Source organism: Cricetulus griseus, chromosome 3 (genome assembly GCF_003668045.3).
Source record: "Cricetulus griseus strain 17A/GY chromosome 3, alternate assembly CriGri-PICRH-1.0, whole genome shotgun sequence".
Taxonomy (NCBI): Eukaryota; Metazoa; Chordata; class Mammalia; order Rodentia; family Cricetidae; genus Cricetulus; species Cricetulus griseus.
Window position 1 is genome coordinate 130,539,776 of NC_048596.1, and position 14,988 is coordinate 130,554,763.

At 42.2% G+C, this 14,988-nt stretch overlaps 1 protein-coding gene across 5 annotated transcripts in view; it reads left to right on the forward strand.

The window, feature by feature from the left end:
• Positions 1–64: 64 nt before the first annotated feature.
• Positions 65–14,988, forward strand: part of Asb7 (ankyrin repeat and SOCS box containing 7) — a 46,493-nt gene continuing 31,569 nt past the window's right edge. For 3 of the 5 annotated variants that reach the window (XR_004769155.1, XR_003483899.2, XR_003483900.2), the window contains exons 1-4: positions 65–598; positions 776–873; positions 7,612–7,731; positions 10,422–10,683. Coding sequence is in view for 1 of the 5 variants with exons in the window: in XM_027408106.2 (XP_027263907.1) it covers positions 10,473–10,683 (211 nt within the window). In the remaining 4 variants the exon portion in view is untranslated. The remainder of the gene's footprint in view (positions 599–775; positions 874–7,611; positions 7,732–10,421; positions 10,684–14,988) is intronic. The other 2 variants (XR_004769154.1, XM_027408106.2) reach the window with 1 other exon arrangement.

Here is a 14,988-nt window from a genome sequence, read left to right on the forward strand (position 1 = left end):
GGTGAGGAGAAGGAAGCAACCAACCAACCAAGTCGCCCCCACCCCCTACCCCCACCCCCACCCACCGCGGACCTGGTTTACGGCTTGGAGCGCAGGCTCCAGTGCGGCAGCTGATTGGTTGCTGAAGGCTTGGTCCCATCCCAGTGACCCCAAAGTGCTGGAAGGAGGGGGCGGGGGTGGCCCAGTGCAAAGTGCATCCCGAAAGCCCCCTGTCGGGACACCCTGCTGCTGACACTTCGGACCCGGTACGATTTGGGGTCTCTCTGTCCCCAGAGCTCTTGAGTCCCTCGGTAGCTGGAAGCCTCCGGCCCGGCGCGCGGCAGACCCCTGGTCTGAGCCCCTGGACCGGGACTGCCCCCCCACCCCAACCCGAGCCGGCACTTCCTCCCTGAACCCCTTCCCGGAGGCTGCTCCAAGGCCAAGACCGCCACCTCCAGCTTGCTCGGCTATCTGGATGCTCTCTGGGCTGGGGCCGTGAAGCACCGAGGAGGAGCAGGAACACGGTGTCCGGCCCTGCCTGGGGTGTTTCTTCAATGGAGAAGTTGGTGAATGTGGAGGAGGCTGGAAGGAGGGAGAGGAGCTGCAGCTGAGGAGACAGGTAAAGTCAGTTACCTGTCCCCCGAGGGGAAGGGGCTGGCTGGGTGTGGGAGGAAGGAGAAGCCCTGCTTTCGCCTGCCTGCCCTTGCCACTCTCCAGCCTTTCTTAGCTCCCCCATCCTCAGAGTTCTCTCCTCGCCCCTGGATTACTGCACCACTCATGGGTTTCTGTTTCCCAGGTTTGAGCTGGCTGGAGGACACGCGCGAGCAGAAGGGGTCTGCCCACCCGCTAGAGAAGCAATAGGGAGAGTGCTTTGGACCAGCATCCTCTCTAAAGGTAAAGACCAGACCTCCCCATCCCCCATTGTTTATTCCTGGCCCCTACCTCATTAAGCAATGCTTTATTTTCTGGGTGGTTGCCTGGGATTGCAAGCTGTCCTAGACCCTAGTTTCCTAGCAAAAAGAGACACACTGTCCATGCCCGATCCTTAACATCTCAATAACTTCTCTACTCCAGAAACATCTTCTGGTTCTCGTTCAGAATGTTTCCGTGTTTTGCATTATCTTTGGGTACACCGTGTCATTTACTCTGCTCTGAGGCTTTGAGACCTTTTTGTAGCTCCCCGCCTTCCTCACTCTCATAGGAATTCCTCAATTCCATGTTAATTGCTTGTTAATTCTGAATGATGTTGCTTTTAATTAAACCACAATTTACTGTTTTCCCCATGTACGGTTTTCTCTCTACCTCCATCATGAAAGCATCATTCAGAGTTACCTAACTGATAATGGCTTAGTAGCAAAAGGTGAACTGGAGGACTGAAACTTACTGGTTTTGAAGAAAATAATTTGATTTGGTTTTTCTGGAAAAAGCGAACATGAATAGTTTAAGAATGGGAACTGTATAAAAGCAATATTAGCCCCTGAAACAAAGTATATAGTTTACTCTTTGGGTTTTTTGTATGTGGCAAAATGGATGGACACTAGAGTTGTTACAAAATGATACATAATGTTAGTTACATCTGTGTTGTTCTAGGTGAACTTACGAAAATTTACTTTGTATCTTCTTGATAATAGTGGCACAGTCAGGCATTATAAAACAAAGTAATGTTTTGGTATGTTTAGCTATCTGGGGCTTGGCTTTTGGCAGTGGTCATTCTTGTTTTCTCATTTTAAAACTCTTACAGAGAATTTGCTAGATTGAAATATTAGCAACTAGTTTATGTGGTTAGATTTCTGCTGCCTATTTTGTTGCTGTCTCCGAAAATGCCCTAAAGGTAAGTTTAGAACATTAATATAATGTTCTAAACCAACCATATAGAGAAGAAATTATACAAAGGACAACACAGAGACTACCTAATGAATAACCTTATAATAGTTGTTATCATAAATAAAAAGTGCTCATTTGTTTTAGTAACTCAAATGTTTTAAAAATTTTCAGTACAAAAATATTTTAAATGGTACACTTTTTACTTTGTTCCTTTAGATTTCTTGTCTTGAACACATACAAAAAAATAATGCCTTTTGGTTCTACTGATACTTAAGACATAAAGATAATTTTAAGGGACTCCGAGGGCTTGCATATTTTTAAGACTTGAAGCTAGGTGCCAAAAAAAGACTATGTTCTGAATGGAATTTAAAAGTAGTGTGTGTTAGCTATGTGTGATGGGGGCCCTCTCTGTAATTGCTATACTTTTTTTTGTTTGTATGTTTTTCAAGGTAGAGTTTCTCTGTGTAGGTCTGGCTGTTCTGGAATTCACTCTGTAGACCAGGCTATCCCAGAACTCAGAGATCTGCCTACCTGTACCTCCTGAGTGATGAGATTAGAGTGTCGGGATTAAAGGTGTGCACCACCACCACTGCCTGGCTGTGATTACTATTCTTTTAAGGCAGAGGCCAGAGGATGGAGAATTTGAAGCCAGACTGGGCTGGCTGCAGAGTGAGACCCAGTTTTAAAGAACTGAGTGAAAGAAATAGAGAGAGAGAGAGAAAAAAAAAACTAATGTTTATCAGTGACTGTACTATGGAGAAAATTTAGGGTAACATTAACGTGTGTGTGTGTGTGTGTGTGTGTGTGTGTGTGTGTGTGTGTGTGTATATACACGAAAGGTCTCTCAAGTTAAAGGGTAGTTGATATTATTTAAATACAGAACTAAGGGCTGGAGAGGTTCTGCAATTAAATATGAAACTCAGCAGTGTGTTGCCTTTGAGTACTTTATATCTTTTTAAAAAAATGGTAATAAAATATTTGAAGTATGTTTCAAAGTTAAAATGCAGTATGTATTTTTGTAGTCTAGCCTCCTCAGTGGGGGTGTGATAGTACTTTTCTCTTTAGAGTTAACCTTAGTATGTATTTGCTGGGGTTCTTAAGTGAGGGATATGTTGACCTGAGATTATAAATGAGGAGCACTAGTCACACTTGTAAAGGTGGACATTGCTCTGTCCCGGTTTTCAGCCAGGCCATTATTGCTGGTTAAACCATAGTGCATGGATCTGCTCAGCTGGCAATGGTTTTCCTCAGATTAAGGGATACACCCCCATACACGGGGGTGGGGGTTGGGGGGGGGGTGTTGTAATAATTAGCATAGTTGAGAATGTTTGGTCTAGGTTATGTCAAACATTTAAAATTTATTTAATTTGGACATTTACTTAACATGGCCAGCTAGTTTGTATTTCTGTATATGGCAGTCAACTTGTATTAATTTTATTGTGAGTGACATGGTGGGGAGGGGGTGCTAATCTGATTATTTGGTAATCAAATACAGATTTATATCATAAAAGGAGAATAATTGATGCTACTTGTTTAGTTATGGCCACTTCTGTCTTTTATGCCTAAAATGATGTCATTCACAGTTAATTCTATTAGATTACATGTGTAAATTATATATAAAGTAAATATATAATGTCTTAATTTGTTCATGTGTATGGGTATAGTCTTCAGTGTATTCACATTTAGTGTGTGTAGTCTTTAGTTGGTTGACATTTAGTGTGTGTGTGTAGTCTTTGTTCACATTTAGCCTTAGTGAGTCCATTCTTAAAATGGGTAAATAAAGTCAGCTATACTCTGTATATCTGATAGCTGACCTTCAGTCTTCCCTCAGTGTATTGTTCTGGCAAACTTCTAAGGTGATGGCTTAAGGCTGCTAAATTTGACTTGGCATGCCTGCATTAATAGGACATTATTGACAAAGCATTTCTAATACCCGTGATTTAAGCTTTGAGTTGGGTCTGGATAAATTATTCTAAACTTTTCTCTATCACCTCATCTGCATTCTGTGAAAATCATTGTACTTTCTCCTAGAAATTATGTGAGTCATAGGTAAGTTGTACATGATAATAAATCTTGGTGTCACACAGAGGTCCAGTCTTGGAGGAAATGTGATATCCTTCTTTAGGGACATAAACACTATGGTATGTTGAGTGATACTAAAATAACACCTGCTTTATTTTGGGTTCAGGCTTTTGATTGTATAAGTGGAGCTCGGCAGCCTGCCCATTGGCCATGTTGTGTACTTTGATTGGACAGAGTATATTTCTGTATCTGGCTTCCCTCTGAGGTCTTGTGAACCATTGGTGGATTTTTAGGTTTTGTCCTCAAAGCCAATATCTTCAAGGTTGCTGGTTTTCTTTCCATATCTTAGTTTACTCTGCAAAGAAACACACTTGTTCTTTCTTGAGTCAGGAACTTATTTCTCTTTGGTTTGAGATCAGGAAACTGAGTTACCATTTGTGTCACTTCATGAAAAGTTGCAGAAGCAGGAAGCAGGCCTGCAATCCTAACACTTGGGAGGCTGAGGCAGGAGGATCCCAGGTTGCCAACCAGTTTGTACTACCTGGGAGGCCTGGTGTCTCAAGTCAACAAAACAAAAAAAATCATGGAAGATAATAATACACAGAAGTCATTAGTAGCTAGTCTTGTGCCAAAGGAAATTGTAGAGATGTCAGATTTGTTGAAGGCTGTGTGCAAATTTCAAACATACCTTGTTTATGAGTATATTCTACTTCAGTCTGTTATCTCAGTATAGATTTTCTTTTAACCATGTGAGGAGATTTTGATCTTAACTGAATGGATTTCATTTGTCCACCTGTAAAGAAATTAGGCAGTAAAAAATTTGTAGCCTTCAATGTGGTCAACTGTATAAAAACTTGTAAACCTAGGTTGTTTGTTATCTGTTGACTTCATTACAACTGATGATTTAGCAAAATGTAAACATAGTATTAACATTAAGTAGTAAGACTTCTAAAAATGATACTACTGGGAAAATGATTCATTTGACACTTCCAAAGTCTTCCATATTTGTTTATTATTTCCTTTTTTTTTCTGGCTGGAACCCAGAATGTGATTTCTAGAGGTGGGGCTGGTGTCAATGGTTGCTGGATTCATTTAAGAGATCCTTCCATTGAATGTGTATTATTTAGAAAATTGCTCCTTTGTCACAAGTCCTGTTTTATAGGTGGTTTCTTGAGCACCAGAATTTTGAACTTGTTATTCCCTGCAGGAAACTAGGCTTTTCCATTCCCACCCGTGGCTTCTTTTGATGCCTGTTTTATGGGCACCTTTGCTGCTGAAGTTGTATTTGTTCTTAAGGTCCATGGTGCTTTCCCCCCTTTATTTATACATACCTGAGTGCCCATAAAGTAACACCAAGAGAAAAGTAATTACTGGTCTGATATGTTGGACTTTCAGGCTACTTTGATAATAAATCATTGCTCTTTATAATTCACAATGGTGCAAACAATAGAGATCCTGTGTACATGGTACACCACATGTATGTATTCTCCCCTGTGACGCAGCACATGCATGTAAGGAGTGACTAAGAAAAACAAAAAATCCGAAATTATCTAATGTCTTTAAAGCTGTCATTTTAAGGGCCCCTTGGAGAAATGTCTTGGCAGTTAAGAATTCTTGTCTTACAGAGGACACAGTTTCAGTTCCTAACACCCACAGAGTTACTCAGAACTTCAGTTTCAGGGGATCTGAGGCTTTCTTCTGGTTTCCTCAAGCACCAGGCATGCATGTGGTACACATACTTATATGCAGACACACACACACATACACACACACACACACACACACACACACACACACACACACACAAATATTTTTAAAATGTCATTTTAAATGTACAGGACTATTTTAGGAGGTCTTGAGCTGTACTGAGCACACATCAGGCACTTGGTGGCCATCTATTTGTCCCATTAAAGTCACATACAAGGAATTATTATCTTTTGGTGCAGGGAGAAATAATTTGATCCCTTTATCTTTTAATACCCAATGTTTTCCTGATATTAGAAAGAAATTCTATTTCATGCTTTCTTCAATACCTACCTCCCGTGGTTCCTCTCTGTCATGTCCAGCTGTCTCTGAAAATGGTGATGGACATTTGGAGGCCTGTGAAAATTGGCAAGGACTCTTAAAGCTTGAATCCACATTGGGGCATTTTTCATGTCTCTAGGGAGACAGAGAATACTGAAGACACACTTAGAAGTAAGGTGTTTGATAACATTCATTCTTTTTGGTATTCATTTTTAGAAATTAAGTTTGTTCTTTGGCAGTTTCATACCTGTATATATTGCCTTCTGCTTACTCTTATCACCCACCTCTCCTATCCCTACCACCTCCTGCCTGTCAGTTTCTTCCCCCACCTTGATTTTAACCAGGATTGCCTGTGTGACCCCAGCCAGGTTTGTAACAATCCCCTGGAACCTGGTGGCTTAGTGCTGGATACACAACTGATGTTGTTCATTCTTGACATGTAGATGCCATCAGAGTGAAAAGTGATCAGTGCTCTCTGCAAAGGAGCCCTGATGGTGGCTCCTTTGTCCCTGTGGTGGTGGCTTTACTGTGGTTTTGAGCACTTCCTTGCCCTCAGGTACTGTAAGATGCTCCAGGCTCACCTTGTAGACTTCCTGCCTCAGTCTTTGTCCATTTCTGCAAGGATTGTTCCGTGGTATTTATACTTTGCTTTGAAGGAGTTGTTCTGACCATGTCTACTTCATTTATTGGGAAATAATAGGGACAGTTTGCACTCCAAGTTTAGTTTCATGTTCGTACAAACTTTTTGCTGTCCTTAAAGACAAGGCAAGGGAAAAGAAAACATGAAGAGAACAAAAGGAGAACATGAATGATTCTAATTTGAGTTGAATGTCCCCTTGCACAGCCAGCAAGCCTATACAACTGCCACTCTTCCCTGCATATGTCAGGTTGGCAGGTGGCCTGTCCCTCTCCATGTCTGAAAGTTTAAGTGATAAAGGCACAGCTCCCCCCTCCTACACACACACCAGAAGGGGTGGCAGGACTCCCAGTGGGCTAATTCCTAGAGTGATCTTGTGATGTTGTGGAGGGTCTCTGTTGTCCTTAACCTGAATGGAATGTACAGAACAGGGTTCACTGGGAATGGGGAAAGAGTCCTTTTCTTTTCATTGTAGCGAGAGAAAGAGGTTGGGTTGGGTTTTTATTGTTTTGTTTCTTAAGAACAAATGTAGAGAAGCTAGCAACAAGTCTGGCTAGTTAGTGTTTTAAGTGGCTTGTTGTGTGCATGTAAATGTTATTGACTGGATGCCTGTAAGGCATGTGAAGAGCCACCGCTCAAAGGCCTAATCTCCTTTTACTTATCATAGTTTACATTTGGCCCTAGGCAGCTGCTGTATTGAATGCACACATTTTTTTTTTTCTTTCAGTCCTGTTGAAAAAGAGCAGGTGACTGATGGTGTCCTTAAAAAGTAATTCAAAGGGAGCAGGCCTGAAGATACATTCTCAGTAGAAAAAATAAGAAATCTCAGCTTTTATCTAAATTCTAAATGTGTGATTTGTTGTTTTCCTTATTTACTCTTTTTCTAGAAGCTGGGGAATGGGGTGGGAGGAAGGGCACAGAATGCCAAAAATAAATCATATTTGATAGCATCTTGGAGATTGTTGTAAGCAGCAAGATCATTTTCTCCCAAACCTTCTCTGAGTTCTGTCAATTTGTTGTAAACTCCTGAAGCTTAAAGTTGCCAAAAAGTAGACCATGCAGACAGCTGTGGTTCTTTGTTAGTTTAGGAAAGCCTCTGTGATTGTTATTTGATTTGTTTTTAGGTGAAGAATACTCTTGCCCTGAGGCCTGGACACACTGGGAGCCCCTTCCCCATGATGCTGCTTGTACACAATGGTCTGTAGGCAACCTGTCTACCAAGAGAAGAGTCACTCTTCTGTAAGGTAAGATGACTCAGGGCCACCAGTTTCCTATGCTGTTTTGAGGAAAATACCACTTAACTTTTACTTTTCCCTTTGGAAACTGCTGATGAGTTGGTTGGGGCTGTAGTTCAGTAATAGAGTATATGCTTAGAGGCCTAAGGCTCTGGATTCAGTCTCCAGCAGGAATAGAATAGAGTTGAACAGAAATGAATGAGTAAAATTGAGATTTAAAAAAGAAACCAATGAGCTGGGCATTGGTGGCACACACCTTTAATCCCAGCACTTGGGAGGCAGAGGCAGGCGGATCTCTGTGAGAGTTTGAGGCCAGCCTGGTCTCTAGAGTGAGTGCCAGGATAGGCTCTAAAGCTACACAGAGAAACCCTGTCTTGAAAAACCAAAAAAAAGAAAGAAAGAAACCAATGTATCCACAGTGCAGCAGGCACTGAAAGAGAAACCTAGTTTATTTTGTTGTTTCAGTCTTTTTCCTCCATAGTAGACCTCTTTCAAGTGCTGAGATAATCTCCTATTTGAAAACACTCTTTGGGTCCTGGGGAAGGGGCTTAGTGGGTAACTTAATCTTAAAGTTTGGATCTCCATTTACTTGTGTAAAAGCTGAGCATGGAAATGGACACTTGTAACCCCAGCACCAGAATGCAGAGACAAGGAGGATCCTGGGGGCTAGATAGCCAGCCAGTCTGGAAGAAATGGTGGGGTCAAGGTTCAGTGATGGAGCCTGGCTCAAAAAAAATGAGGTAGAGAACTATAGAGGAAGACACCCTAAGTGTATGCATATACACATATACCACACCGTATACCCACACTCAGAGCTAGTGTGGTAGCACACCTGTAATTGCGACGCTCGGGAGATGCAGATGAGAGGGTCAGGAGCTCAAGGCCAGCCTAGGCTATATAGCAAGTTGGGAGGTGAACCTGAGCTAAACGAGGCAGACTCAAAACCAATAGTAGAATAAATAAAAATTTCAAAAGTGTTCTTTAATGATAATGGTCTGAGTAGACAGTAAGAGCTTCCATTAATCTGTTCTGATGCACTTCAATATTGTCTCTTATAGCACTGAAACTAATATGAAACCTATATTTTTGTTAAATTTCTAAGCCAAGAGACTGAATTTCAGGTAATGAAGTGAAGAAACAAAAGAAAACTTGTTTATTAAGAGAACAAATTATCAAGAAATTTCCCATTTCTCAGTTTTCTCTGAGGAAACAGCTATTTGAGGTAATAGCTTGATACTTTGAAATTACATCACTTAGTGATATTGCTGAGACTGTAATGATGTCATTTTTTATGTGTAAAAGCACATCATCTGTTTGTGCTCTTAACCTGTGTTGGTTCCACCAAGCTAGGCTTACTTTACCTGTGTAGAGTCTGTGATGAGAAGTTTTAAAAGAAAATTCATTGGTAGCAAAATTATCCTAAGATGTCCAACCTACAGATGAGACCAGAATGTTTTCAAAGGGCTTTGTCACATTGTTTTTCTTTCAAACAGATTTACTTATAAAAATGAAAGTTAGTAACCAGGAGATGTAGTCTAATTTCTTCTTTCAAACCAGCCCAGTTGGAATGTCTTCCCAGGAACTTGTTGGTCTAGGTTTCTGTGTACATTTCGATGCTTGAAAGCACACAGACGGACTTGTACCCCCCCCCCCCCCCGCATGAAAAGTAACCATTTTACCTATGTGCATGGATGAGCTCATTGTCTGCTGGGTTTGAAGACACATGTCTCCATGACCTGCAGAGGCTAGAGAATCCTCAGCACTGTTGTCCACTGAAGTCATTTCATCTTGTTGCTAACCAACAGGTTATTCACCATGCTCCTTTGAGTATTTATGAAGTAAAATTTCTGGTACGGAAATTGGAAAAAAAAAATGTTTTAAAAGAATGTGACAGTATGGGTGTGGGTTGGCCGGAGGAGGGGAGGGAGGGTGTAAAATGAATAAAAAAATTAAAAAAAAAAAAAAAAGAAAATGACAGCAAAGGAAACAGCAAAATATCAAACTCATAGCCTGAGATGGGAAAAACCAAGAAAAAGACAGACAGACAGACAGACACACACACACATACATACACACACGTACATACATAATATATACTATACATGCATAAATATAATCTATTTTACTCCAGCTTACTTTGCTCAGCCTGCTTCCTCTAAGCTTTGTTACCTGCATTAAAGATCAGATACTGTGGACTACTTCAGACACTCAGCCTAAAGAAAGCCTTTCCTTTTCCTTCACAGAATAATGGGCTGTTTTCTGTACTCCATATAGATTGGCTCTGACTTGTGATAAGTAGTTCGTGAGTTAAATCTTGATGGTGCATCATGTAAATCAGGTGCAGCCTTGAGTTCCCAAGACTGTTACTACTCTGGCTCCTCTGGTACTGCCATCTTAGCTTCTCGATGCCACCTCTCATTTCACCTAAAATAGAGCTGTGATGGTCCAATGTAGGTTTAGATTTTCAGAAGCAAGGGGAAGAGATTTTTCTGTTAATTCAGGGATTTATGTCTGGCTTACACTTTTAATTAATATAACCTTAATGCAACTATTGTAAGTTTTGGTCTTAGCAGATGCATGTTAGCCAATAGTGTGAACTGCCATTACTTACTGTACTGTGGACAGTTCTGTGGTATTCAGTGGGTACAGTGTGAAGAGCCACACATTCTAAATTTCATGTGTTCTACCTTCCCTGAAAGGCTGACTCCTTTGACCTAATGACTGGTTGGTGAAAAGTGGACTCTGCTAGGATGTTACACCACCACTGTCGGAGGAACCCTGAGCTCCAGGAAGAATTGCAGATTCAGGCTGCAGTAGCCGCCGGGGATGTTCACACAGTACGAAAGATGTTGGAGCAAGGCTACTCCCCAAATGGCCGAGATGCTAATGGCTGGACTTTGCTCCATTTCTCTGCTGCAAGAGGAAAGGAGAGATGTGTTCGGGTGTTTCTAGAACACGGAGGTAAGTTACCAGATGCAAGGAGAAACTAGTGATGGTGTTGAGTTGAAAATGCACTCATACATGTTTGCATGAGGTTTTTAATGCTTCACTTGCATTAATGGTCAGTGTCTTATTTTTTTTCCTCTTTGCAAAGATTTTTGTGAACAAAACACCAAATTTTGTTTCAAACCAGATTACTGAATGGGCTTTACCCGGGCAAGTGTAATTTCTACATGGAGTCAGGCTATCCCGGGTTATTTCAAAGAGCCCTTATTAGGGCTGGTAGGCACTTGGGTTTCAGAAGCAGAAGTGGTAGCTTCTACCATGGGGAGTTGCCCAGGTTTCCCCTTTTGGAAATTGCTCAAGCAGAGAAGCCTAGCACAGGTCGTTTTAAACATCTCAGCTCTCCCTGTCCCTTTAGACTGTGGATTTACCTCCCTTCTTGGATGGTTTATCTTGTTCTTTTGGAGCTCTGGCCTTTTCTAGAAGAAGGCTGCTTATCTATTTCTACAAGACTTTGAACTAATCCTCTCAATTGACTCCCCTTTCCAGTGAATTTCAACTTCATTCTTTCCCTGAAGACAGGAGGCGGGGTGTGTCTGTTTGTAGATATCACTTATATCTACATAGCCTATGTATTAGGGTGTAAAACAGCTTGTCTGGGCCATTCTGGGCCCTGGGTTGCTCATCAGCAGTGGTTTTGTTTTATTCTGAAAGTGTACTATGGGATGTGTACTTGTTAAAAGACTGGCCAGGCTTGCTGCCTTTTGAAGCACAGAAAATGTTAGAATTTCCACAGCTCTCATGAAGGTCATGTGAACTAGTGACTGTATGAATGCTAAGGCTATGAGCCTAGGCTGATTCCAGGAGAAAGCTAAATCCAAGCGTCCTAAAATGGGAATTATATGCCCCAAGTCATTGGCTGTGGACGGAGTCCAGAAGTTCCCTAGCCTGTGCCCACTCATGGCTGTCTTCCATGTCATTTCACCTTCTAACTTGCAGACCTCAGTTCTGAAGTTAATGAAGGGGATCTAAGTAGAAGGCCTTGGAAAAGAGGGTCAGAACCAATTCTGCCCATACTTGGTAAAATTAAGACTAAGATCATAACTCATGTTTGCTTATTTTACCTAGTCCTGTGCCTTCCAGCTCTGTCACCCTCACTTAATAAGGAATAAGTTCAGGTAGTCAGTTAATGCATGGATATTATCTTAAAACAAAGCACACCCTCAGACACACTATACAGAGAACCAAACCCTGCCTGACCTGCCAACTCCTGCCTGACCGCCACTACTCAGAAGCGCCCCTGGCATGGTGACTCTGGGTGCTTAGCCCTCTAGATACTCCGAACATACTTGTAGAAATTGTGTTTCATGTAGTTTTCAAACTAAATATCATACTATCTTAACTGCCACAGTAATTTTTCACTCAACTTCATGGAACTATTTTTTTCCCCCTTAACTCTCTGGAGTCTGCCTTTGTAATGTGTGGATGTAAAATATCATGGAAAACATGTTATAGATGTGGCTGTGCTCCAGACGGACTTTTTGTATAAGGTGACGAGTCAGATGAGGGCAGAAAGGAAAAGCCAATGATGAGTCAGATTTAACTTGTGGACTACAGCTCCTAAACATCTCTTCCTTCGCCACCCCACAGATGATAATTTACAGGGTTGAGGGTGGCTGTGTGGTGGATCGAGTATCTAGAATACTCAAAGCCTAGAGTTCAAGTCCTAACACTGCAATAAAAGTGTGTATGTGCGAGCGTGCATGCGTGCCTGTGTGCGTGTATGTATGTGTGTGTGTCTGTGTGTGTGTGTGTTTGAGTGAGTGTATGCTTGTGTGTGTGACAGACTGCACAGTGTATTGCAACTATGTGCATTTGTAGAGTTCGGTGTCCAGCACGACAATTAATTTTTAAAGTAATTGTTACTACTACAGAAAGAAACCCCAGTGTTTCTGTAATACACACATTCAGACTTGCCCTGCTCCCTTCAGCATAGTATATCCATTCATGTAAATATACTACCATTTGGTTATTCTTTCAACTTTGTCCCTTTTAGTTTTCTTAGGAAGCATGAAATTCTCTCAGCAGACTGTTGAGAATGTAGTTCATAATATGCCTGCTTAAAACCCAGATTAATGTTCTCTGGGCTGTGCAGGGAGGTGGCCACTAACTGCTCTTTATTACCCCCCTCCCCGCAGTAATAGCCTGTGTTCTGAGCCTAGTGGATTCCAGTCTCATCCTTCTCGCCCACTCCTCTTTATAATGTTCTATTCAGTATCTTGACTTTTGTCACAGATTATCTTCGTCATGATGGTTCCCTCTCGGTATCCATTTCAGTCTCAGATTCCACTGTTTGGCTGCAGTTGGCTACACATAACTCCAGTTATGGGACATTATTGTTCAAATCTTTCTGCTAGGGCCAGTATTGCAGGAAGTGTCCTTGCCTGTTCTTTTCTTACCTTTGTCAGAGTTTTTCTCATGATTCCTAGAAGTACTTGCCAAGTCAAACAGTATTTTATAGATGCTGACACATCCTGCAGTTTCCTATGCCCTCCCTGACTGGGTGGGACAGTGCCCAGTCCCTAACTTGGTCCAGCAGCATATTCCTTGTGTGACGTGTTTGCCCCCTCCCTGGCAAGACTGAGCTTGTCCTTCTCTTCCTCACTTTTGGTTTGTTCAGGTGCCCTCTTTTGTTAGTTCCAGGTGGAAATCTTTCTCCCAGCTTGTATCAATTCCATGTTCCTGTTGCTCTTACTATAAACTGGGTACATTCTATTTTGCTTTTGCCTGGCTTGTGTCTCTTGGGTCTTTATAACACAAAAAATAGAGACTGAAATTGGGGTTCAAACTTCAAGCTGAAGTTCAGTAAAGCAAACCAGCTGGCCACTAGCTTCTTACCTCTACCTCAAACTGAATGGGCTGGTCCTATCTCTATGAGGTCTCACCAAGCTCATACTGTAACTTCTCAGCATGGCTGGAGAATGAACACTCCTGTCTTCAGTGTGGCTGGAGAATGAATGCCTTCTACTGCCTACTGAAAACCCTGCTTCTATCTTTTATACCCCTGTAGTGCTGGGGCTAAAGAGATGTGATCTATTTCAATCTTGTGTATCCCTGGGTGGCCTTGCATCCGACTACCTCTTAATCCTGAGTCCTAGGATTAAAGGTGTGTACCACCACCTCCTAGCTTCTGGCTGCTGGATTAGAGGTGTGTGCCTGGCTTCTATGGCTTATGGCTAATTTTGCTTTCTGAATCTTCAGGCAAGTTTTAATAAATCATAAATAATATGTCACCACAGGTCTTGGTTAGTAAATATTTTATACTGCAGGGTCATTATTCGCTTGCATTTTCTTCTCATGATTGTGTGGTACTCGGTCACCAGTCTGCCCAGAATCGGCATTCATGCATGAGAATGAATGTGTTGGTACAGTATCGCTGCTCTTCCTGCAAAGGTTGCCTAAACTTCCCTTCTTTCCTCATGGCTGTGCACTGCTGGGTCACATACACAGATTTAACATTTGTGCATCTACTTCTGAGTTCTCATTTAGTGTTCCAGGACCAGTGCAATGCTGTTTGTATTCTTCTATGAGAACATTACTCTAGTCAAAAGCGATTTGGAGCATGCACCCCCTCTCCACCCTCACTGCAAATGATAAAACAAGAAGGAAACTCATCCATATCTCTGCCACCCCTCTCCCCTTGGTCATGGTCATGCACAAGGCTTCAACACATATGCACATCCTCCATGTAACGTCCTGGTGCATCTGTAAATGGCCCTGCAGCTGTGGAGTGCCATGCAGGAAGGCTACAGACTGTGCTAGGCACTCTTATCCTCATCTGTGATGTAACCAGTTGCTGATTAGCTGTCTCTTCACGTCTTTCCACGGAGCCTCGTTACACTCTTCAGCAGGGAAACTCCTTTCTCATGAGGACTCTGGATCAACCTCCTTCACCCCAGTCTCCAGATAATGTGACATTTCTAAGTAGAAATGGAAATTAAATCTGGTAGGGGCTTCTTATTTCCCTGCACAGAATCTTCTTAGTCTGTCATGTGCTCAGCACAGCAGCAGATCCCCGAACCCCTGAAGATACAGCTCTGTCAGCGGCCCCCTTCACTTTCTTGGGGTCTCTGCGCTTAGAGGCGTGGTCACAGAGGTCATTGTAACCTCCCACCATGGTCTCTTTTTCTTTGCATGCACCTGCTTCCCCTGTAAGTCTTCCCAGCCCCTGCTCATGGCTACTGCCTCCTTCCAATAGACTAAGTCAGGTGAGAACTTCATTTTTGCCCTGTTAAATGCTGCTGCTGGCCCTGGATGGTGCTC